Raw genomic sequence first — 24,273 nt, 5'->3', positions numbered from 1 at the left:
TCATCTTGCTAAACTGCGCTACCGTTGGACTCTTTCCACGCGCTTTCCTTGGAGCCTGATGGCGACGCCACGGCCTGCCATCTCTCAGTACACTATGCATTCACCAAATAGCATGGCCTCTTGCAGCAGAAGCACACACCCTGTGCCACGGCACAACTCTTTCGGGCTTTGGCTTACGAGCATTCTTTTGTTCACGGCGGCAACAACGCCGACGACGAAGGGGTGCGTAGAGGGCGAGAGGGACGCCCTCCTCGACTTCAAAACCGGCATCGTCAAGGATCCTTCCAGCCGTTTGTCATCATGGCAAGGCCGAGTAGACTGCTGCAGATGGAGCGGGGTGGTTTGTGACAACAGAACCGGCCATGTCGTGGAGCTCAACCTCCAGAATTCCAACCCTTATAACTATGAGACGTCTATCGGAGGTGAGATCAGACCATCCTTGCTCCTTCTAACTCATTTGGAGCGCCTCAACCTCAGCTACAATGACTTCGGTGGGATCCAAATCCCGAAATTTTTGGGTTCCCTTACCGAGTTGACGTATCTCGACCTCTCCTCGTCCAACTTCAGCGGAGCCATTCCTCCCCAGCTGGGCAACCTGTCCAGGCTCCGCTATCTCGACCTAAATTCACTATATGACTTAACGATCGATGGCCTGCACTGGCTCTCGCGTCTCACTTCCTTGAGATACCTCGACATGAGCTTAATGAAACTTTCCATGTCCTCCCACAATTGGCTTCAAGCGGTGAACATGTTGTCCTCACTAGAGGAGCTACATTTACAAGACTGTGGCCTCACCAATCTCCACTCTTCTCTTTCCCATGTCAACCTCACGACACTGGCCACTCTCGATCTCCATCGCAACCTCTTCAACTCCACCTTCCCCAACTGGCTATGGAAACTCCACAACCTCTCTTATCTTGATCTCAGTTCTTCTATGCTTCATGGTGCCATATCTGCTGGGATTGGAAAATTGACTGGTCTAAGAGAACTTCATCTTAGTGATAATTCACTTTCAGGTCCCGTGCCCACTGAGATTGGAATTTGTAATAGTCTAAAACTTATCGATCTGCGTGATAATTCACTCTTTGGACCCATACCTGCTGGGATTGGGAATTTGACTGGTCTAAGAAAGCTTTATCTTGATCATAATTCACTCTTCGGAGTCATACCTGCTGGGATTGGGAATTTGACTAGTCTAGGAGTGCTTTATCTTAACGATAATTCACTTTCAGGTCCCATACCTGTTGAGATTGGGAATTTGACTGGTCTAGGAGAGCTTTATCTTAACGTAAATTCACTTTCAGGTCCCGTACCCATTGAGATCGGCAAGCTTTCCAACCTCACTATTCTTTCTCTGTCTAGTAATTCCCTGGAGGGTACCATGTCTGAACTCCATTTCGCTAACTTAACCAAACTAAGTGAGCTTGATCTATTCGAAAACTCCCTAGTCATCTCAATAGACCACAATTGGGTTCCTCCTTTTCAACTCCGATCCATTAAACTGAGTTCTTGTAAGTTGGGTCCTGCGTTTCCAAGATGGCTCCGTTCACAAAACTCCATTAAATATTTGGATATGTCGAACACAAGCATCGAGGACGTCTTGCCTGATTGGTTTTGGAATAACTCTGCTTCTTTTATAAATCTCTCCCAAAATCAAATTAACGGCACTTTGCCAACTTCCTTGGTTTTGCTATCTTACTTGCGTTATTTGAATCTGGCTTGTAATTCTTTATCAGGATCATTGCCATCAATCTTTCCCACACTAGAATTGAGAATCTTGGATCTCTCACGTAACCATATTAACGGGAGCATACCGTCCTTTATCTGCAACTGTCATCGACTTGATATTCTCGATCTATCGAGCAACCAAATATCAGGTGAAATCCCTTCGTGTTGGCAGGAGACAAACTACTTTTCCTCCATTAATCTGGCAAATAATAAGCTTTCGGGAGAAATTCCCAGCTCTATTGAAAATTTGATTTGGCTTGAGTCTTTCCACTTAAACAATAATAAACTACATGGGCTTCTTCCATCATCATTGAAAAAATGCAGTGCACTAGTTTTTCTTGATCTTGGCAATAATAAATTCTCGGGTAGCATACCTACATGGATTGCACAAAATTTTCTAGACCTAGAGGTACTCCGACTACGCTCAAATATGTTTTCCGGTAACATTCCTGCAGAGCTTGGGCAACTTGCTTATCTACATGTTATCGACCTTGCTAATAATAAATTATCAGGGCCAATTCCACACTCCTTTGGCAATTTAAATGCTACAACTCGTTCGAGACCGCATTTGACTCGTCGAGACAAACGAGTATTTTATAGTCCCCTTGTAAAGGACCGCCCTGCTTTGTTGCCTTTTGACAAGTATGATGATAGCATCGCTCTAACTATAAAGGGAAGATATTATAATTTTTCAATCATTCTTTACCTTGTCAACATTATAGATCTTTCAAATAATAATTTCACAGGAGAAATCCCCATAGAAATTGGGTCTCTTTCAATGCTCCAAACTTTAAATCTATCAAGAAACAATTTTGTCGGCCAAATTCCAGCGGCAATTGGTGCCATGAAATCATTGGAAACTCTGGATCTGTCATTCAATAAGTTATCCGGAGTCATTCCTCAAAGCTTTTCTGCGCTGAATTCTCTGAACCACTTGAATCTGTCTTACAACAATCTATCGGGAGCGATTCCATCGGGGAATCAACTTCGGACGCTGGAGGATGCATCCATTTATATCGGAAATGTCCATCTCTGTGGACCTCCGGTGACCAAGAGTTGCTCCGACGATCCCAACGTCGATTCGACGGAGGAGGAGTACGAACAAGGATCTCATGTGCTGTCATTTTACTTTGGTACCGGGCTCGGATATTTGGTCGGCTTATGGAGTGTGTTCGTGATCATGCTGTTCAAGAAAGATTGGAGGCTCTTCTATTTTGCAACGGTGGACAAGATGTACGACAAAGCGTATGTGGCAATCAAGATAAGAATGCGAAATTGGCATGACGCAGCTGGTCGAATGTGATGCAAGTTTCTTTCGTGTTATAAGTGTGATCCACTTCATCTGTCAAAAAGGATCTCGTTTTGAAGATTATGAAATGTTAATCTCAAACTCTGTTTCTGTTCCCATGTAGGAGGCATCGAGAACAACTCGTCTGGTTTGGGAATCCTTCTTCTTCTATCATTGACCGCACAGATCTCTCTCGCATAAACAGGCACCATCGGAGACGACAAAACTGCACTGATTTAACATTGTTATCAGTTATCGCTACGAGTGGTTCCTTAGCCGAAGTCTGATATAAAGATCACCATTCTTTACAGATTCTTTTCATTGTCGTCGGTGATCACATGGTGTTCTTGACATTTCGCATCGTTGATCGTTGGGCGCTGTGATGAGCCATTGTTTTTAGGGTGTATGATCGCTGTCTGTTGTACGACGACGTCCTTGGCGATCCATTGCATGGTTCCTTTGGCATTTTGCAGTGACGATCTCACGGTTTGGATGTGGCTTCTCTCCTTTGCCATCACGAAATCAAGATTTACTCCACGTTTCGGAAATCCATCTTCCGAAGCACCAAGTCGCATCGACGATTCGTATCGAGGTTTACTCCACAGACTGCAGGCAGAGTGAGCAGCCCAACCTACCATTGCGGTGCTTGCGAGAAAGGTAGCCGCTACGGTAGGGATCTCACCCGAGTCGTAGAAAAGGGTTCCCATCGAGGCTGAGGCGATGGGTAAAGACAGAGAATGGGCTTATTTCGATGCCTTTATATAGTCTAAAATTACATATGAATTCACATCTCTTCCATCTAATTTTTAATTATCTTTTTTACGAATTATTGAAGCAGCAAAGTAATAGCCTGGAAGATTGTGTGCAATGAACGACAGGTCTAACAAGGCTTTGGAGCAGAGCCAGTGTGGAATCCAATATGAGGCCGTTAAATGGCCACGTACAGTATCTTAGTTCGCAAATATCTTTCAAGACCATCGGTCTTTCTACTTTGCGACATGATAGATAGCAGATAAGATTTTGAGGAAATCTCCTATAGGTGAGGGATATTTGAGTACAACGAAGCTTCTTCAATAATTTTTTTTGTCTTCTATTTTTTCTAAAATTGAGAAATTCTCCTAGTTATTTATTCTAGACCCTCTACTCTTACTTATAAATAAACATGACATTTAAAGACTAAACAAGAAGAAAAAAAATTATAGTTGAGGGATCAAAGTCACTCTCAACTCTTCTCTCTAACCTTGATATCGAGGAGATCAGGTTAATTCTTTTATATAATCTCTTATTTGAGAGATTGTCGTTCCTCAAATTAATGAGAACTCTTGCATGATGTTGATGTCGCTACTGATAAACTTGTAGAACAATCACAATTGATAGCTTTGAGAAGATCTAGAAGAAAAAGGAAATATACAATTACTGATGATTATGTAGTATATATACAAGAATTAGATTATGATATAGAAATAAAAAGAGACCCCTTTTTATTTTCACAAGCCATAAAAAATAACGACTATGAAAAATAGTATGATGCAAAGCAAGAAGAGTTAAAATCAATGGTCTAAAATAATGTTTAGGAATTTATTGAATTACTCAATAATTATAAAAGAGTTGGTTGTAAATGGATCTTTAAGATAAAACATGACTCAACGGGTAATATTAAATGATATAAAGTCAGACTTGTGGCTAAAGATTTTTTTCAGAAAAAAGACATCGACTACTATAATGAGACTTTTTCTCTAGTTTCTAAAAAGGACTCGTTGAGAATCGTAATGGCATTAGTAGCTTATTATGATCTTGAGTTACATCAGATGGATGTAAAAATAATATTTCTGAATAGGGATTTAGTTAAGAAAATCTATATGAAATAACCTAAATGATTCATCGAAAAGGAAAAAGAAAGTTGGGCTTATAAACTTAATAAATCTATTTATTGCCTTAAATAAACTTCTAGACAATAGTATATAAAGTTTCATAATACTATTACTTCCTTCGAATTTAATAAAAACACTGTTGATCAGTGTATATACTAGGAACGAGTTGGTACTAAGATTGGTTGGGGGGGGGGGGGGGTTGAATTAATGCAACAATAAAATTACGTCGGTTTGAAAATATTCGTTCGATTAAAATCGATTCTTCGGAAGATAACTTAAGAGTGTACGGAAGAGTATAGCATTAAGTAAGGATGTTTGAAGTAAGGTAAATTGCACAAAAGAAAAGCAAACCAGAATTTTATAGTGGTTTGGTCGTGTGACCTACATCCACTCTATCGATTCCTCTTCCGTCGAGGCCACCGGCATCCACTATCGATCTTCTTTCAATGGAGGAAGATTAACTACCTTTTTACACCCCTCTTCTCCATTTTACAGGTTTAGGAGACAACCTTTATAAGCACTCACTCCTCTCTTAAAATGAATTCTAGACTTACAGTAGAGGAGGAAATTTCTCAAAAGATTATAATAGCATTTTCTCACTTTTAAATTCTCTGTGCTTGTGTATGTTAACCAAGGATGAAAGAGGTATTTATAGGCCTCAAGTTGATTCAAACTTGGAGCCTAAAAAGATCTTATCCCGGGTTTCCTAGGTACGGGAGGTACCATAGCCTGTGCTGGGTGGTACCACTGCTTGACAGTCTCTCGGAGACTTTGTCTGGACGATACCACCACCCAGACTGGCGGTACCACCGCCTGACACAGTCTCTGACACAGTCTCAGAGACTGTGTCACGACGATGCTACCTCTTAGGTCATTGTTTGGGCCTTTTATTGGGCCCAACATAGTTCTTACATGGGCCCAACTAGCCCCTAATTGGGTTGGTCAAATTTTAATCTCAATTATATGCTAACTATGAATTCTAAGGCATACACTAAGCTAAATAAGCCTGATAAGTCAAGGTTTCTTCCAGCGAGCTTCTGACGATCTTCCGGCGAACTTTTGATGATCTCTCGGTAAAGTTCTAGCGAACTCCCGGCGAGCTCCTGGACTTCATGATGATCTTCTTGGGTAGTTTCGACGAGCTTCTTTGGCAAGCTCCTAGACTTCTCGGTTGGTTCCGGTAGGACGAACATTTAGACTTCCGACGAACTCTCGAACTCCCAACAAAATCGCATTCTTGACTCCGGGACTTCATTTTGCTTTATGTCTTGCTATCGTAGTTAATCCTGCACACATAAAAACACACTTTGATCTAGACAATTATTACTAAGCATGAATCATGTCGTTCGACATGTCATTAGTCTATTGATGCTTCATCCGATTCTTCGGTGCATCCTCCTCTCTTGCAGGGCCATTGCCCAATCGACCAGTTGACCTCCGCAACTCTGATATCCTTATCGTAATATTCGCTCTTCTTGGCTCGATGCCCGAAACCATGGCCCGAAGCCTTCTATCAATATGTCGACCGATCATTCGGCTCGACGTTCAATCTTCTGACATGTTCCATCAGCCCAACATGATTCTTCATACTTTAATTGTCTCTCCCTAATCGAAGCATCCTGCGTCACTCAAAACGTAGATCAAATCATAAACACATATTAATTGGTTTCATCATCAAAATATGAGAATCAACATATATTTTACTTGCCAGTAGTGATCTTGGTTTATTGCACGAAACCAAGATATTTCTCAATAAGAACTTTAAAATGGTTGATATGAATGAGACAGCATATATTATTGACATTGAGATATTCGAGAATAGATCTCAAGGATTATTAAGATTGACTCAGAAAGCATATATTAATCGTATCTTGAAGAGATTTAATATGAGCTAATGATATATCTATTACTAGAGGTAAAAAATTTAGTCAAAACCAATGCCCGAAAAATGACTTAGAAAAGAATCAAATAAAAAATATTTGTTATGGGTGTTCAATTGAAAGTCTATTATATTGTACAAGATCATATATTAGTTTTGTAGTTACAATGCTAAGAAGATACCAAAGCAACCCAGGAATTGAACATTGGAAAGCTGCAATGAAAGTAATGGATATCTATAGAGGACGAAAGATTATATGCTCACATATAGGAGATCAGATCAGCTTGAAGTAATAGAATATTCATATGCTGATTTTGTAAATTGCCTCGATAGTAGGAAGTTCACTTTAGGATTTGTATTCAGGTTAGCTGGTGGGGTAATTTCTAAGAAAAGTGTAAAGTAATCGCTTATTGTATCATCAACAATGAAAGTTGAATTTGTGGTATGCTTTGAGGGCACAAATCAAGTTTTATAGCTGTGAAATTTTATCTTAGGACTTGGTGTGGTTAACTCGATTACCAGGCCATTGAAGATATTTTGTGATAATACCACAGTAATTTTTTCCTATAAGAATGACAAGTACTATAGTGGTTCTAAGCATATCGAAATAAAGTACTTGATAGTTAGAGAAAAAATTGACAACCTGAGCACCACTATGATGATTTCTGATCTATTAATAAAAATTTTATAATATAAAATATTTAAAGAATATATTCTTAGAACGAGGCTTGTGAGCAAGTCATAAAAGATATGGTGATGCATGTTTAGATGGATGCTATTATTGATATTTTTCTTGCTTAATTAAAGTTATTTATTTTTGATATCATATTTATATTTATATTTATGTATATTATAGTTGAATGTAAAAACATAATTGTCTTGATAAGACAAATTATATGGTCATTATGAACTATATTAGGAAAGACTAACGATGTTGTGATATATAGAAAGGAGTATGACATTGATGAAATACAACCGTTATAACTCGCATTGATAGTTGAACTTAATATAGTATTATTATATATTAGACTTATTGGTTTATTTTAAAATTAATGGCCATGTATAAAATATTTTTCAAAATTCTTTGGAATCCAATTAGGTAAAATTATTTTTAAATAAGTTTTATTTTATTTATTTTGATTTAAATATCTTTTTTATATCTTATCAATTAATGGGTGAAGTGGGAGAATATTAAATTTTGTGGTCATTTATAATTGGATAAGATATATATAATATAACTAATTGGATTCTATTACAATATATTCGCGAGTATATTAGAATAGGATTCCTTAGGAGATATGAGGAACTATCTTAATTACTTATTCTAGACCGTCTGTTCTTACTTATAAATGGACATGACCTATAAGAACTAAACAAGAGGAATATAGATTATAGTTGATGGATTAAAGTCTCTCTTTCAACGCTTCTCCTTAACCATCAATCTAAATGATTATGTGAAATGACATCAAAAGGTACACATCATAAAATTAGATCTAATTATTTAATTTTAATCTTGACATAAAAAAATATTTCTATATTTAATATAACATATTATAAATTTTATACTTACATAAAGTTACGGTTAGGTTGACGATGAATTAAAGGTTGTGATGAGGTTAATATGTACAAGTATCTCTACTTCATGTTTTGAAGGTTATGTATGTGACGTACAATCTCAAGCTTTTTTTTTTTTTTTTTTTTCGTTCGTTCATTAGATGCTTGGAAATATTACAAATATTATACGACCAATCTTGGTTTTTCTATGATTGGCTGCAGTAATGGTATGTTGATTAGATGGTCGTATGATGATTTCAAGTAGGGATGGATCCAAGGAATGGTTTGGTCTCTCACATATAGATGATAAATGCTGGAACAAGCAAACGATTGAATGAAATCATACAATTATTTATTTTTCATATATTTTATAACTATTCATATATTTTATATGTTCAATATAAAATACAATTATATTATAATTTATTTTTGAAAAATTATTAATGAATGCGTAATTCGATCAGTCATTAGATCCAGTGACTCCAGATTTCACATGTATATTATACTAGATTTAATATTGTTTTTTCTTTTATCAATAACTATATAAACTTCTCCAGTAATCATTAACAAAAACAAGCACGCTTACGTACAAAAAAACTGACGGAGTCACCCACATCTCGAAGGTAGCTCAGTGCATGTCATCCGTCCATTTGGGTGTTAGCCAGGATGATCTCTCGGGAACAAAAGCATAGGGGAATCAACTTGGGATCCATCCATTTGCGTTGTAAATCTATATCTTTATTGGTGATTAGGTAATAAGAATTGCATAATCAAGTTAAATTTAAATAAGTACGAAATCATTAATTTTGAAGGGAATAAAAACAAGTGCAATTTTGTAGAAAACGAAAGAGATAAAAAGAAAAGAAAAATTGCAGCCATTTCTTTCGCTCCTGTGGGGACAAATCCCCACAAAATTCATCACAGAAATGGTGGGAAATCCTCATCATCTTCACCACTTGTGTGTCAAACGAATCAATTTGTTGCGTGCCTTTGGGTTCCCAACAAAGACTTCCACACGTGTGAAAGCGAAGCGTGCGTTCCGCTACAAACATCGTTGAGTCTCCCTCTTTCGGAAGGACGCTACATGTAAAGCGATGGGTTACCGTGTTATCTTGGGTGAGGAATCGTTTGCGGTGGGTCGGAGTCTTCATCCACGTTGTCTTCCGTGATGACGTTTGACATGTGGTGGCGTCATTCCGACCCCTGGAATATGGTATTCATCGCCTCCATACATTTTATCTTGGCTAAGAAGATGATGCGTTCCGATGTGCGGACATCAGAATCAAACCGTGTGGAATGAGGGAGGCATGAATTAGTTTCCACACTATCGCATTCGGGCCGAATGAGACGTTCTACGCAATCCAACAAGTCCGATTAAATGGCCGTATCTTTCAAGTTTAAAATCCAGTACCAATCTCTTTCGTTGTTGGGACCCAGGCGAGGTAGAAACCAAGTTTGAGTAAGCTACACGGTGCACGCACTGCAGGTCCAGCAGGAGTCGAATCCCACTGAAGTCAAGTCTTTTTATCTGCCTATCGCTACCAGCGCATCAATCTTCACGTTTCACAGGAGTCTATGATGGGTTGGGGATGGGAGGGCCATCACGCCCGCACACCACCCACTCTATATATACATGTCCTCCACCGCCTACCATCTCTCAGTACACTATGCACTCACCAAATAGCATCATGGCCTCTTGCACCAGAACCACACACCCTGTGCCTCGGCACTACTCTTTCGGGCTTTGGATTACGAGCATTCTTTTGTTCACGGCGGCAACAACGCCGACGACGAAGGGGTGCGTAGAGGGCGAGAGGGACGCCCTCCTCGACTTCAAAACCGGCATCGTCAAGGATCCTTCCAGCCGTTTGTCATCATGGCGAGGCCGAGTAGACTGCTGCAGATGGAGCGGGGTGGTCTGTGACGACACAACCGGCCATGTCGTGGAGCTTAACCTCAATCCAGACTATCTAAACAATGAGACGTCTATCGGAGGTGAGATCAGACCATCCTTGCTCCTGCTAACTCATTTGGAGCGTCTCAACCTCAGCCACAATGACTTGTCGACCGATGGCCTGCACTGGCTCTCGCGTCTCACTTCCTTGAGATACCTCGACATGAGCTTTGTGAACCTTTCCATGGCCTCCCACGATTGGCTTCAAGCAGTGAACATGTTGTCCTCACTAGAGGAGCTACATTTACATGACTGTGGCCTCACCGACATCCCCTCTTCTCTTTCCCATGTCAACCTCACAGCACTGGCCACTCTGGACATCAGTGACAACCTCTTCAACTCCACCATCCCCAAATGGCTATGGAAACTCCACAGACTCTCTTATCTTGATCTCAGTTTTTCTATGTTTCATGGTGCCATACCCGCTGGGATTGGAAATTTGGCCGATCTAAGAGAACTTCATCTTAGTGATAATTCACTTTCAGGTCCCGTACCCACTGAGATTGGAAATTTGAATAGTCTAGAACTTATCAATCTCACGAATAATTTACTCTCTGGATCGTTACCTACTGAGATCGGCAAGCTTTCCAACCTCAATATTCTTTCTCTCTCTAGTAATTCCCTAGAGGGCACCGTGTCTGAACTCCATTTCGCTCGCTTAACCAAACTAAGTGAGCTCGATCTATCTGAAAACTCCCTAGTCATCTCAGTAGACTATAATTGGGTTCCTCCTTTTCAACTCCGATCCATTCAACTGAAGTCTTGTAAGTTGGGGCCTGCATTTCCAAGATGGCTCCGTTCACAAAACTCCATTGAGGATTTGGGTATGTCGAACACAAGCATCGAGGACGTCTTGCCTGATTGGTTTTGGAATAATTCTGCTTCATCTATAAATCTCTCCCAAAATCAGATTAATGGTACTTTGCCAACTTCCTTGGAGGATATGACAAACCTGGCCATTCTGAAACTAAGTATGAATTTGCTTGAAGGCCCTATTCCTCGTTTGCCACCTTACTTGCGTTATTTGTATATGTATAATAATTGCTTTTCGGGATCGTTGTCATCAATCTCTCTCCCACTAGAATTGGAACTGTTGGATCTCTCACATAACCATATCAGTGGGAACATACCATCATTTATCTGCAACTTGACACAACTTCGTATCCTCGATCTATCGAGCAACCAAATATCAGGTGAAATCCCTTGGTGTTGGCAAGAGACAAACTTCCTTTTCTACATTAATCTAGCAGATAATAAGCTCTCGGGAGAAATTCCTAGCTCTATTGAAAAGTTGACTCAGCTTCGGTCTTTGCACTTAAACAATAATAGTCTACATGGGCATCTTCCGTTGTCATTGAAACATTGCAGTGGACTAGTTTTTCTTGATCTTGGCGATAATAAATTCTCAGGTAGCATACCTACGTGGATTGCACAAAACTTTCAAAAACTAGAGGTACTCCGGCTATGCTCAAATATGTTTTTTGGTAATATTCCTATAGAGCTTGGACAACTTCATCATCTACATATTATCGACCTTGCTAATAATAATTTATCAGGTCCAATTCCACGCTCCTTTGGTAATTTAAATGCAACAAAAACTTATAGGCAACGAAAATTGACTAGTCTAGACCAACATATAGTTTATAGACCATTGGCAGCCGATCGCCCTGCTTTGTCGCGTTATTCTTTGTCGCGTTATGCTTTGTCGTATTTTGATGGCACTTATGATGATAGCATCACTTTAACTATAAAGGGAAAAAGTATCATCTTTTCGATCATTGTTTACCTTGTCAATATTATAGACTTTTCAAATAATAATTTGACCGGAGAAATCCCATTAGAAATTGGGTCTCTTTCGGCACTCCAAACTTTAAATCTATCAAGAAATAATCTTATCGGTCAAATACCAGCGACAATTGGTGGCATGAAATTATTGGAAACTCTGGACCTGTCATTTAATAAGTTATCCGGAGGTATTCCTCAAAGCTTGTCAGACCTGTATTCTCTGAATCACTTGAATTTGTCTTACAACAATCTATCAGGAGTTATTCCTTCGGGAAATCAACTACAAACACTCAATGACTCATCCATTTATATTGGCAATGTATATCTATGTGGAGCTCCCCTCAACAAGAGTTGCTACGATCTTAAAAGTACCAATGTGATAAAAGAAGACAACAAAGACGGATCCTTTATGCCATCATATTATCTGAGTATCATACTCGGATATTTGGTTGGATTATGGAGCGTGTTTATCATCATGTTGTTCAAGAAAAATTGGAGGGTTTTCTATTTTCAGATGTTTGATAAAATGTATGATAAAGCTTATGTTGTCATCAAAATAAGAATTAATAGATTAACAAGTGATTGAGAGTGAGGACGCCATAAAAAGTCAATGTAATAGGAGTATCTTGTGTGTTGTATCCATAATAAGTTTGAATCTTGCAAGATGACATCGTGTTAGAGATCATGTAATGGTTACTTTTCAAACTCTCTCTCTCTCTTTTCTTTTTGGTTTCATCTTTGTAAATATTGTGTGTATTATGACGATGGAAACATAATTGTTGAATGTAATAATATTATTGTGAAGAATGCATTGAATTATTATAAAACAATATTTTTATAATATTATGTTATATATTTTGTATTTTTAATATATTACAGTATATTATATTATTTTTAAACTAATATTAAATCTCGATCCACCGATTCAATCATTAATCCGATGACCTGAGACTTGGCCAACACCTATGCTGAAGATAACGCCATAAGAATCCCACGGTATTATGCGCTTAATGTAAACAGTCATGCTTTCACGTCATGTGCTTATGGAAAAGGAAGACTGACCGAGTCAACGTTGGGGCATTTCCGTAGCAGTCTCACACGTCTCGTCCATCAAAAAGTAGGAGATGAAGAAAGGATGGAGAAGTCACTTCGAGTCCGTTCGCAGCAGCCGTGGAAGCTTCTTCGAAGGCACGCGGTGGGGGACTCGAACCGCTTGGCGACCGGAGTCAACTTTGACAAGGATCGGTGAGTCTATATGGCATTCCACGATTGGGAGGACCATTGTGGACTCTCGTCCTCCCCTGCAGGATTCCTTGCACACGCTATGCCCGTTCTTTAGAGTTAGGAAGAGACTCGACTGCTGAAGCCATTTTAGCCTTCGGAGCTTTTTTGACCTCAACTCCGTGTGCGTCCTTCTTGGCAGCTGCGCTTCCATGATCATTAGATTAGGAGTCCCAAGTTGGACGAAAGGACGAAAAAGATTAGCACTCACGTTATAATATGTATCCTTTGTCACTACTTCGATCACATGGGATGCCGGGTGGAGACGAAGGGACCTATCATTTCACAAGAGGATCCATTGGCAATCGCGGAGAGCAATGGTTCAACCTACCACATTCTATATATTATATTCATATATACATGTTCTCCACTGTGCCGCCTGCAACCAACTGGTCATTCGTTCACCGAAGAGCATGGGCGACACGAGAAGCCCATCCCATTCGTCGCTGAGCTGCTCTTGCCTAATGAGCGTTCTGTTCTTGACGCTTGTGACGACGACGAGGGGGTGCATGGAGGCGGAGAGGGACGCCCTCCTCGCCTTCAAAGCCGGCATCCTCGACCCATCCCGCCGCTTGTCCTCGTGGCGTCGCCCAGTGGACTGCTGCAGATGGAGCGGCGTGGTGTGCGACAACACCACGGGCCACGTCGTGCAGCTCAACCTCCAGAATGCGGAGGCTTACTACGACAATTCGACGGTGTTGGGGGGTGAGATCGGTCCATCTTTGCTTTCTCTAACTCATTTGCGCCGCTTGAATCTCACTCAGAACGACTTCGGCGGCGCCCGAATCCCCAAGTTCTTGGGTTCTTTTGGGAGACTCAGATATCTGGATCTCTCTTATTCCAATTTCGGCGGAGCCATTCCTCCCCAGCTGGGTAACCTGTCAACCCTCCGCTATCTGAGGCTGTCCTCGTACAACTTAAGGATCGACGCGGGGGACGACCTACAGTGGCTCTCGCGTCTATCTTCTCTAACATTCCTCCAAATGAACTTTGTGAACCTCAGCACGGCCTCTCCCGATTGGCTACGAGCCGTGAACCAGCTGCCCTCCCTGCAACAACTCTATCTGTCAGGCTGTGGTCTCACTGCCCTCCCCGACTCTCTTTCCCGCGTCAACCTCACGGCTCTCACCACCCTCGATCTCCGTGGCAACTTCTTCAACTCCACCTTTCCCAGCTGGCTTTTTGAACTCCGTAGCCTCTCCTATCTCGCGATCAGCAATTCTGAATTGTATGGCACCGTACCTGCCGGGTTTGGGAACTTGACTCGTCTCGCGCAGCTCGACCTTAGCGGCAACTCGCTTTCCGGTTCCATACCTGTCGATCTCTGGAGTTTGGCCAGTCTAACCACACTTGATCTCAGCCACAATTCATTTACGAGTCCCCTTCTACCTCAAATCGGGAACACGACAAGTCTGTCGCAGCTAAACCTCGTTCAGTGCTTCCTCGTTGGTTCCATCCCTGCCGAGATTGGGCGCTTGACCAGTCTTACGGAATTACGCTTAAGCGGCAATTCACTTTCTGGTCGAATCCCTGCCGAGATTGGGAATCTGTCCAGCGTAACGCAGCTCGACTTGGGTCATAATTCACTCTCCGGACTGATACCGGTTGAGATCGGCAAGCTTTCCGACCTTTCCACCCTTGATCTCTCCGATAACTCCCTGGAGGGCACCATGTCCGAACTCCATTTCGTGAACCTAACCGAGTTGGTCGCCCTGTACGCTTACGCCAACCCTTTGACCATCCGATTCGACCACGACTGGGTGCCCCCTTTTCAACTTCAATCCATCAAAGTTGATACCTGTGACTTGGGTCCCGCGTTTCCCAGGTGGCTCCGTTCTCAGGAATTCCTCACTGATATTGATCTGTCCAACACAAGCATCGAAGACACACTGCCTGATTGGTTTTGGAATTCTTCTTCTTCCACCATTATGGACATAAATCTGTCCCACAATAAGATCGGTGGAGTTTTGCCGGCATCCTTGGAGAGTATGGCCACCTTGATGCTCTTGAATTTGAGCTCCAATCTCTTTCGAGGTCGCATTCCTGTTTTGCCACCAAACCTACAAGCGCTGGACTTGTCCAGCAATTCTTTGTCGGGATCGCTACCCTCGACCATCTCATCACAGTTGGGCTACCTGTTCCTCTCCCACAACTATCTTCATGGAAGCATACCGTCGTCCTACGTCTGCGACCTGCAGCAACTTTATGCCCTTGATCTATCCAACAATCAAATATCAGGAGAAATCCCGCGTTGTCGGCCGGAGGGATCACAACTTTTGTTTGTCAATCTGGCGAACAACAAGCTACGAGGAAAGATTCCTGACTCCATCGGAAACTTGGGCAACCTTCAGTTCCTGCACTTAAACAACAACAGCCTCTTCGGACGTATTCCTTCGTCGCTGAAAAATTGCAGTCGGCTGGCTGTCATTGATCTCGGCAACAACAAATTCTCGGGAAGTATTCCAGCGTGGATCGGACAAAGTTTACGGAATCTGCAAGTACTCCTACTGCGCTCAAATATGTTTTCGGGCCATATTCCTCTGCAACTTGGACGATCTAGTAATCTTCAAATCATCGATCTCTCCAACAACAGACTATCGGGATCGGTACCGCACTCTTTCGGCAACTTCAGCGCGATGATCTCCGCGTCGAAGTCGATGGCTTCTACGGTTTCGAACATTATGAATTTTGTGTTATCCTCTTTCGTGGCAAGCGAGAGTATATCTCTGGTTACCAAGGGCGATGAGTTCAGCTTCTCCACCATTCTCCGATTTGTGAAGAGCATAGATCTTTCGAACAATGATCTGAGCGGAGTGATTCCTCCGGAAATCGGTTCTCTTTTTGCGCTTCAAACATTGAATTTGTCGAGAAATAGTTTTGAAGGCATGATTCCGAAAACAATGGGCGATATGAAGTCATTGGAAACTCTGGACCTATCATTCAATAAGTTATCCGGAGTCATTCCTGAAAGCTTTTCGGCGCTGAATTCTCTGAACCACTTGAATCTGTCTTACAACAATCTATCGGGAGCGATTCCATCGGGGAATCAACTTCAGACGCTGGAGGATGCATCCATTTATATCGGAAATGTCCATCTCTGTGGTCCTCCGGTGACCAAGAGTTGCTCCGACGATCCCAACGTCGATTCGACAGAAGAGGAGTACAAACAAGGATCTCATGTGCTGTCATTTTACTTTGGTACCGGGCTCGGATATTTGGTCGGCTTATGGAGTGTGTTCGTCGTCATGCTGTTCAAGAAAGATTGGAGGCTCTTCTATTTTGCAACGGTGGACAAGATGTACGACAAAGCGTATGTGGCAGTCAGGATAAGAATGCGAAATTGACATGACGCAGCAATCAAAGGAAGGCCGGTCGAATGTGATGCAAGTTTCTTTTTTGTTATAAGCCTGATTTACTCCACATTTCGGAAATCTATCTCTTTCGAGGCCATCAGTCATCATTGCTTTCTTCCAGATCGACATGAAAAAGGAGTGAAGGGAAGACTTCCCCGGGGAGGGTGGATTCATCTTACTAAACTGCACGACCGTTGGACTAATTCCACGCGCTTCCCTTCCAGCCTGATGGCGACGACGCTCGTTTTTGTTTGGACGGTTCCATGGAAATATAGTAGAATTAATCTCTGAATCCGTCAGATTGTGCTCTCACCATTATAATGTCCTCCTCCTCTGCTGTGGTGCCCGTGTTCTCCATGCTGCTGCAGCCTACATAGTCTTCGCTTCACGAAAGGTTTCGATAGTCATGCACTTGTTGTTCTGCATTCGTATCTGGCAAAAACAAACGTTTGATATAGAAGTTCAACTACTCTATGGGTCTTCCAGCATTATATGTAAAAGAAGTTGTTTTCCGACATTGATGCATTAACTATAAATTAGTCCTGTGCACACACACACACACACACACATACATATATATATATATATATATATATATATATATATATATATATATATATATATATATATATATATATAAGAAATTAAATTCAACCTCAATAATTTTTCAGGCCCAGGAAAAATCAAAGGTGATTTTTCTAAAAATATCTCTCTCTTTATTTTTATTTTTGCAATGATACCCTCATTTTTAGAATATTTATTTATTTTTAATATCCTAAATGTTCCTCAGTTATATGTGTCTCTTTTCATATGGGATGTGGCGTTCAAGGTTATCGTCACGTCCTCCTTTGGATGAGTATTATCGATTAATTTTGAGTTGTTTCGCTTTCACAAAGATTTAATCTTTGATAATAAATCTATTCTTGTTTTTGTCATGACATAATGATTGATAAACTGCATACGAATATAATTTAGGGATTGATTTGATGGACAAAGAAGAAAATGAGGCTGAAATGATGATGAGTCAAAGCAATAAATGTCGAAGGTGAGGGAGGAAAAAGAGATGATCATAATAAATAAAATAATAATAATGAAATGAAAGACTATAAATTTGGAGTAGGATGAGTAACGGAGAACGAAGAACATATTTGTAAGAGAGCTTTGAAAGTAGACAAAGTTGAAAATTATGATGAATGATAAGAGCGAAGACATAAATTATGATGAAAGAGAGAAAACTCAAAGGAGGAAATGATAACAATAACAAATGCCAAAAAGAAAGAAAAAAAAGATTTTAACAATCAAAAGAGACATTGAAGATGGGAAACATGTAGAAAGAAAGGTTTTTTGAGAAAAAAAATTCAAAATCAAATAAAATTTATTTGGAAATTTCAAGTCTATAATGTGGCCATTTATTTTTTAAGATCTATAATTTAGAAAATTAGTAAAATTAAATTTTATTTTTTTTTGACAAATTTCTGATAGGATGAAAGGGAAGCTCATCGAGGAAAATTGATTTCTGAAATTATTTATGTAATACAAATATATATAACTGCATCCATTTACATACATCCTATAGGTTTTTGAAATGTCCTTATCGATAAAACGTAATTAAGTAACATTTATTTCCATCCTTATTGAATTATTTGTGTTGGGCACCAAGAACTCATAAATAACATCGTTGATTCTTCTTATTTTCATTTTTATTTGTGTTTTATTTATTTATTTTTTTATGTTATATTTTTATTTATCATCTCGCGTCACTTATTAGGAGGTAAGCATGATAGATACCACCACGTTGCGAATGACACACTCATCGACAAACTAAAATCATTTAGGTTGGACTAATTCCAAGTGGCGATAGGATAATATCTCTTAGTCTTCGGATGGGACACCCCACATTTACTGGAGCATCACCGGTCCGCTACGCCGGTGAAGTTAAAGCTTCTCACGTCACATCGGCCATCTTCCACACCCAACGGGACTCTCTAATCCGAATATTTGGTCGGCTTATGGAGTGTGTTCGTGATCATGCTGTTCAAGAAAGATTGGAGGCTCTTCTATTTTGCAACGGTGGACAAAATGTACGACAAAGCGTATGTGGCAGTCAAGATAAGAATGCGAAATTGACATGACGCAGCAATCAAAGGAAGGCCGGTTGAATGTGATGCAAGTTTCTTCTGTGTTATAAGCCTGATTTACTCCACATTTCGGGAATCTATCTCTTTCGAGGCCATCAGTCATTGGTTTCTTCCAGATCGACATGAAAAAGGAGTGAAGGGAAGACTTCCCCGGGGAGGGTGGATTCATCTTGCTAAACTGCGCTACCGTTGGACTCTTTCCACGCGCTTTCCTTGGAGCCTGATGGCGACGGCACTCGTTTTCGTTTGGAAGGTTCCGTGGAAATATAGTAGAATTAATCTCTGAATCCGTCAGGTTGTACTCTCACCAGTATAATGTCCTCCTCCTCTGCTGTGGTGCCCGTGGTCTCCATGCTGCTGCAGCCTACAGAGTCTTCGCTTCACGAAATGTTTCGAGAGTCATAAACTTGTTGTTCTGCATTCGGATCTGGCAAAAACAGACGCTTGATATTGAAGTTCAACTACACTATGGGTCTTCCAGCATTTGATGTAAAAGAAGATGTTTTCCGACATTGATGCATTGACTATGAATTAGTCCTGTGTCCACACTCGAGGAGAAAATAAAGCATATATATATATATATATATATATATATATATATATATATATATATATATATATATAAAATAAGAAATTCAACCACAATAATTTCTCAGGCACAGGAAAAATCAAAGGGTGATTTTTCTAAAAACATCTCTGTTTTTAAGTTCCTTTTACAATGAAACCCTCATTTTGAAATATTTATTTATTTATTTTTAATATCCTAAATATTCCTCGCCCTTATTTATAGTTTTTTCTCCTTTCATATGAGACATGGTCCTCTTGGTCATCGTCACCTCCTTCATCATATGAGCATTGTCGGTTATCTTAAAATTGTCTCACTTTCATGATGACTCAATCTTTGACAATAAGTTTAATTATGTCTTCACCATGACCTTTCGTGGATGATGGATAAGCTAGATGCAAGTATAATTCAAGGGGAGGTTGGTTTGACGGACAAAGATGAATATGAGGTTGAAATGATGATAGATTTAAAGCAATAGATATTGAATGCGAGAAAAGAGAAAGATGTGACAATGATAAATAAAAAATAACGAGATAGGGTAGAAAGAAAGTGAAAAGCTATAGATTTTGCATAAGATGAGTGATGAATGTGACAATGATAAATAAAAAATAACGAGATAGGGTAGAAAGAAAGTGAAAAGCTATAGATTTTGCATAAGATGAGTGATGAAGAATGAAGAGCATATATGTAAGAGAGCCTTTAAGGTAAGCAACGTCGAAGATCATGATGATATGAATAATAGGAGCGAATAAACAATTAAGCTTGTTATGGAAGATCGAATCTCCTGAATGCGAGAAAACATCTAGGACTTGACAATGTCCACTAAAAAATGAGATGATAATGAACAAGAATATCACTGTGGAAAGAAAGAAAAATAAAAAATAATTAACAACCAAAAGAGATATTTAGGATGGGACCATCCAAAAGCAAATGTTTTTTCAAAAAAATTATTTGGACATTTCAAAGTCTATAATGCCATTGGCTATTTATAGTTTGAGGATCTCTCATTTAGAAAATAAGTAAAATTAAATTTTATTTTATTATAAATTTATGATCTGGAAGCTCATAGAGGAAAGTTGATTTCTAAAATTATTTATGTAACACAAATAGATATAATTGCATTCGTTTACATACGTCCCATAGGTTTTTGAAAAGTCCTTATCGATAAAACGTAATTAGTAACATTTATTTCCACCCTCGTTGAATTATTTGTGTTGGGCACGAAGAACTCATAAATAACATCGCTGGTTTCTCTTATTTTCATTTTTATTTATTTTTTATGTTACATTTTTTATTTATCATCTCGCGTCACTTATTAGGTAAGCATGAAAGATACCACCACATTGCGAATGGCTCACTCATCGACAAACTAAAATCATTTAGGTTGGACAAATTCCAAGTGGCGATAGGATAAATATCTCTAAGTCTTCGGATGGGACACCCCACATTTACTGGAGCATCGCCCGTCCCTTACGCCCGTGAACTTAAAGCTTCTCAGGTCACATCGGCCATCTTCCACACCCAACGGGACTCTCTAATCCGAACGGGTCATTGCAATCCTACGTCTCACCTTTCCCTTCATGTCATCTCACACTCTGATGGACGGATGAGATGCAGGATGCAGACCCAGTGGCTGTTCGCATGCGAGGTGTGACCTTTGGCCAACCGGACGCCTCCTGTGTAATATATATACATGCCCTCCATCGTCTGCGATTTCTCCATAAAAGAAGTAGCCATTCACCAATCAAAGATGGCCAATCCCAGGAGAAGCACGCGTCTCTGGCTCACCAGCATTCTGCTCTTCGTGCTCACAACCACGGCGTCGGCCAAGGGGTGCACTGAGGTGGAGAGGGACGCCCTCCTCACCTTCAGAGCCCGCATCGTAGATCCGTCCCACCGCATGTCCTCGTGGCGTCGCCTAGTAGACTGCTGCAGATGGAACGGCGTGGTGTGCGACGACACCACAGGCCGCGTCGTGGAGCTCAACCTCCAGAATTCGGAGGACATGACTGTCGAGGCGAATCAGGCGGCTCTGCGGGGTGAGATCAGTCCGTCCTTGCTCTCTTTAACGCATTTGGACCGCTTGGATCTCAATCACAATGACTTCGGGGGGTCACCGATCCCCACCTTCCTGGGCTCTTTCCCCAAGCTCACGTATCTCAACCTCTCCTGGTCCAACTTCAGCGGAGCCATTCCGCCCCAGCTGGGCAACCTGTCCAGCCTCCGCTCGCTCGATCTCCATTCGTATGGCTTATCGAGCGATCGCCTGCACTGGCTCTCGCATCTCTCTTCCTTGAGATACCTCGACATGAGCGGTGTGAACCTTTCCATGGCCTCCCACGATTGGCTTCACTCAGTGAACATGTTGCCCTCACTGGAGGAGCTACATTTACCATACTGTGGCCTCACCGACCTCCCCTCTTCTCTTTCCCATGTCAACCTTACGACGTTGACCATTATCGATCTACGTGGCAACCTCTTCAACTCTACCTTCCCCAACTGGCTTCTACAACTCCGCAGCCTGTCCTATCTTGCTCTTAGCGATTCAAAGTTGCATGGCGAGCTACCTGCTGGGATCGGGAGATCGACTCGTCTGACCCAGCTTGACCTCAGCACTAATTCACTCTCTGGTCTTCTTCCCGCGGAGATTTGGAGTTCGAGGAGTCTAACTAGCATCGACCTCAGCTTTAATTCGTTCAGAGGTCCCATGCAAGTGGAAACAGGGAATCGGACTAGTCTCTCACAGGTATATCTGATCAGCTGCTCACTCACTGGCCGCATCCCTGCTGCGATTGGGAGTTTGACTCGTCTCAATGAGTTGCACCTCAGTGGCAATCGACTCACTGGTCCCATACCTGCCGAGATTGGTAATTTGACTGCTCTAACAACGCTCGACTTGGGTCATAATTCTCTCTCTGGATCCGTACCACCTGAGATCGGCAAGCTTTCCAACCTAACCTCTCTTGATCTCTCCCTCAATTCCCTGAAAGGTACCATGTCCGAACTCCATCTCGCCAACCTTGCCAAGCTAGATGTCTTATACTTGTACAGGAACTCCTTGGACATCGCAATAGGCCATGACTGGATTCCACCTTTCCAACTCGAGACAATCGGTCTGGATTCCTGTAAGCTGGGCCCTTCGTTTCCCAGATGGCTGCGCTCACAGGAATCCATCGTGGATTTGAATTTGTCGAACACGAGTATCGAGGACACTTTGCCTGACTGGTTCTGGAATTCTTCTTCCTCGTCCATTATGGTCATAAATCTGTCCCACAACAAGATTTCCGGCTCTCTGCCGGCATCCTTGGAGAGTCTAACCAACTTGATGTTCCTAAATTTGAGCTCTAATCTGTTCCAAGGTCTCATCCCTGTTTCGCCACCACTCCTACAAGCACTGGATCTATCAAGCAACGCTCTCTCAGGACCGCTACCATCGACCTTTGCACCGGTGTCGGTATACTTGTTCTTCTCAAACAATCATATTAACGGGAGCATACCATCCTACGTCTGCACTTTGCAGCAACTCTTTGCCCTCGATCTGTCGAACAATCAAATATCAGGAGAAATACCTCGGTGTTGGCAAGAGGCAAATGAACTTTGGTTTATCAATCTGGCGAATAATGAGCTCGGTGGAAAGATTCCTAACTCCATCGGAAACTTGACCGAGCTCAGGTCCTTGCACCTGAACAACAACCGCCTCCATGGATATCTTCCACCATCGTTGCAAAACTGTAGCCAGTTAGCTGTCATCGATCTCGGTCGGAACCATTTTTGGGGCAACATACCGGCATGGATCGGACAAAACTTTCGATATCTGGAGGTACTTTCGCTACGCTCGAATATGTTGTCAGGCAACATTCCGCCACAGCTTGGTCAACTAAGTAATCTTCAGATCATTGACTTTGCCGATAACAAGCTATCAGGGATCATACCACGCTCCTTCGGCAATTTCAGCGCCATAATTTCCATATCAAAGTCGATGTCTTCCACGATTACGTCTGACCCAAACTTCGAGTTGTCCTCTTTCGTAGCCAGCGAAAGCATAGCTCTAATTATAAAGGGACATGAACGAAACTTTTCGTCTATTCTCCATCTCGTGAAGAGCATTGACCTTTCAAAAAATTCTCTGACCGGAGCAATCCCCACAGAGATCGGGTACCTTTACGCACTTCAAACTTTAAATCTATCAAGAAATAGCATTGGAGGTATGATTCCGAGTTCTATTGGAGGAATGAAATCACTGGAAACTCTTGACTTATCATTCAATGACTTGTCCGGATCCATTCCTCAAAGCTTTTCAGGCCTGAATTATCTGAGTGACTTGAATCTGTCTTATAACAATCTATCAGGAGCCATTCCATCGGGTTATCAACTTCAAACACTTCCAGCATCCAGTTTCATCGGTAATGCGTATCTTTGTGGCCCTCCGGTTAGCAAGAGTTGCCTCGAGAAGACAAATATCAATGCGACATACGAGGAGGAGGAAGAAGGATTTCATGCGTTTTCATTTTACTTTGGCGTCACACTCGGTTATTTGGTTGGACAGTGGTGCGTGTTTATCATCATGCTCTTTAAGAAAGATTGGAGGATAATTTATTTTCGAATGATTGATCGAATATATGACAAAGCGTATGTGGCAATCAAGATAAAGATCAACGGATGGAGGATCAATAAAGGAGAGAGACGTACTGAAAAGTGAAGGTAACGTTATTGTATTATACATAATGAATTCCCATTTGCTTCACTTCATTTATTTGAATTTTGTGTTCATAAATCTACATTAAAAATATATGTATATGACTTTGCTCCTATCTTCCGTTAGAAGTTTTATGTCTTCATTAACTTAATGACTAAAATGTCAAATATCTCGCGATATT

The 24,273-nt window shown here is 41.0% G+C and overlaps 4 protein-coding genes across 4 annotated transcripts; all 4 read left to right on the top strand.

The window, feature by feature from the left end:
• Window positions 1–58: 58 nt before the first annotated feature.
• LOC103988310 (receptor-like protein EIX2) lies at window positions 59–3,031 on the top strand. The gene is made up of 2 exons (XM_065185575.1): window positions 59–1,376; window positions 2,475–3,031. The coding sequence occupies exons 1-2, from the start codon at window positions 59–61 to the stop codon at window positions 3,029–3,031; spliced, it is 1,875 nt and encodes a 624-aa protein (XP_065041647.1).
• Window positions 3,032–10,008: 6,977 nt separating this feature from the next.
• On the top strand, window positions 10,009–13,308 carry LOC135675420 (receptor-like protein 37). Its single transcript, XM_065185574.1, has 2 exons — window positions 10,009–11,300; window positions 13,080–13,308. Exons 1-2 carry the CDS (start codon window positions 10,009–10,011, stop codon window positions 13,306–13,308), a joined length of 1,521 nt encoding a protein of 506 aa, XP_065041646.1.
• A 541-nt stretch (window positions 13,309–13,849) lies between these two features.
• LOC135675419 (receptor-like protein EIX2) lies at window positions 13,850–16,684 on the top strand. The gene has a single exon (XM_065185573.1). The coding sequence runs from the start codon at window positions 13,850–13,852 to the stop codon at window positions 16,682–16,684; it is 2,835 nt and encodes a 944-aa protein (XP_065041645.1).
• A 4,462-nt stretch (window positions 16,685–21,146) lies between these two features.
• LOC135675418 (receptor-like protein EIX2) lies at window positions 21,147–24,095 on the top strand. Its single transcript, XM_065185572.1, has one exon. The coding sequence runs from the start codon at window positions 21,147–21,149 to the stop codon at window positions 24,093–24,095; it is 2,949 nt and encodes a 982-aa protein (XP_065041644.1).
• Window positions 24,096–24,273: the final 178 nt, after the last annotated feature.

The sequence above is a fragment of the Musa acuminata genome, chromosome BXJ1-6, assembly GCF_036884655.1.
Source record: "Musa acuminata AAA Group cultivar baxijiao chromosome BXJ1-6, Cavendish_Baxijiao_AAA, whole genome shotgun sequence".
Taxonomy (NCBI): Eukaryota; Viridiplantae; Streptophyta; class Magnoliopsida; order Zingiberales; family Musaceae; genus Musa; species Musa acuminata.
Note: the sequence above shows the minus strand (reverse complement) of the source record. Positions and strands in the feature narration are given on the sequence as shown.

Coding starts and splice junctions, on each gene's coding strand:
- LOC103988310 (XM_065185575.1), top strand. CDS start 59: ATGGCGACGCCACGGCCTGCCATCTCTCAGTACACTATGCATTCACCA. Junction 1,377..2,474: donor GTCTAGTAATTCCCTGGAGG/GTACCATGTCTG, acceptor ATAATTTCACAG/GAGAAATCCCCATAGAAATT.
- LOC135675420 (XM_065185574.1), top strand. CDS start 10,009: ATGGCCTCTTGCACCAGAACCACACACCCTGTGCCTCGGCACTACTCT. Junction 11,301..13,079: donor CCACCTTACTTGCGTTATTT/GTATATGTATAA, acceptor TAATGTAAACAG/TCATGCTTTCACGTCATGTG.
- LOC135675419 (XM_065185573.1), top strand. CDS start 13,850: ATGGAGGCGGAGAGGGACGCCCTCCTCGCCTTCAAAGCCGGCATCCTC.
- LOC135675418 (XM_065185572.1), top strand. CDS start 21,147: ATGGCCAATCCCAGGAGAAGCACGCGTCTCTGGCTCACCAGCATTCTG.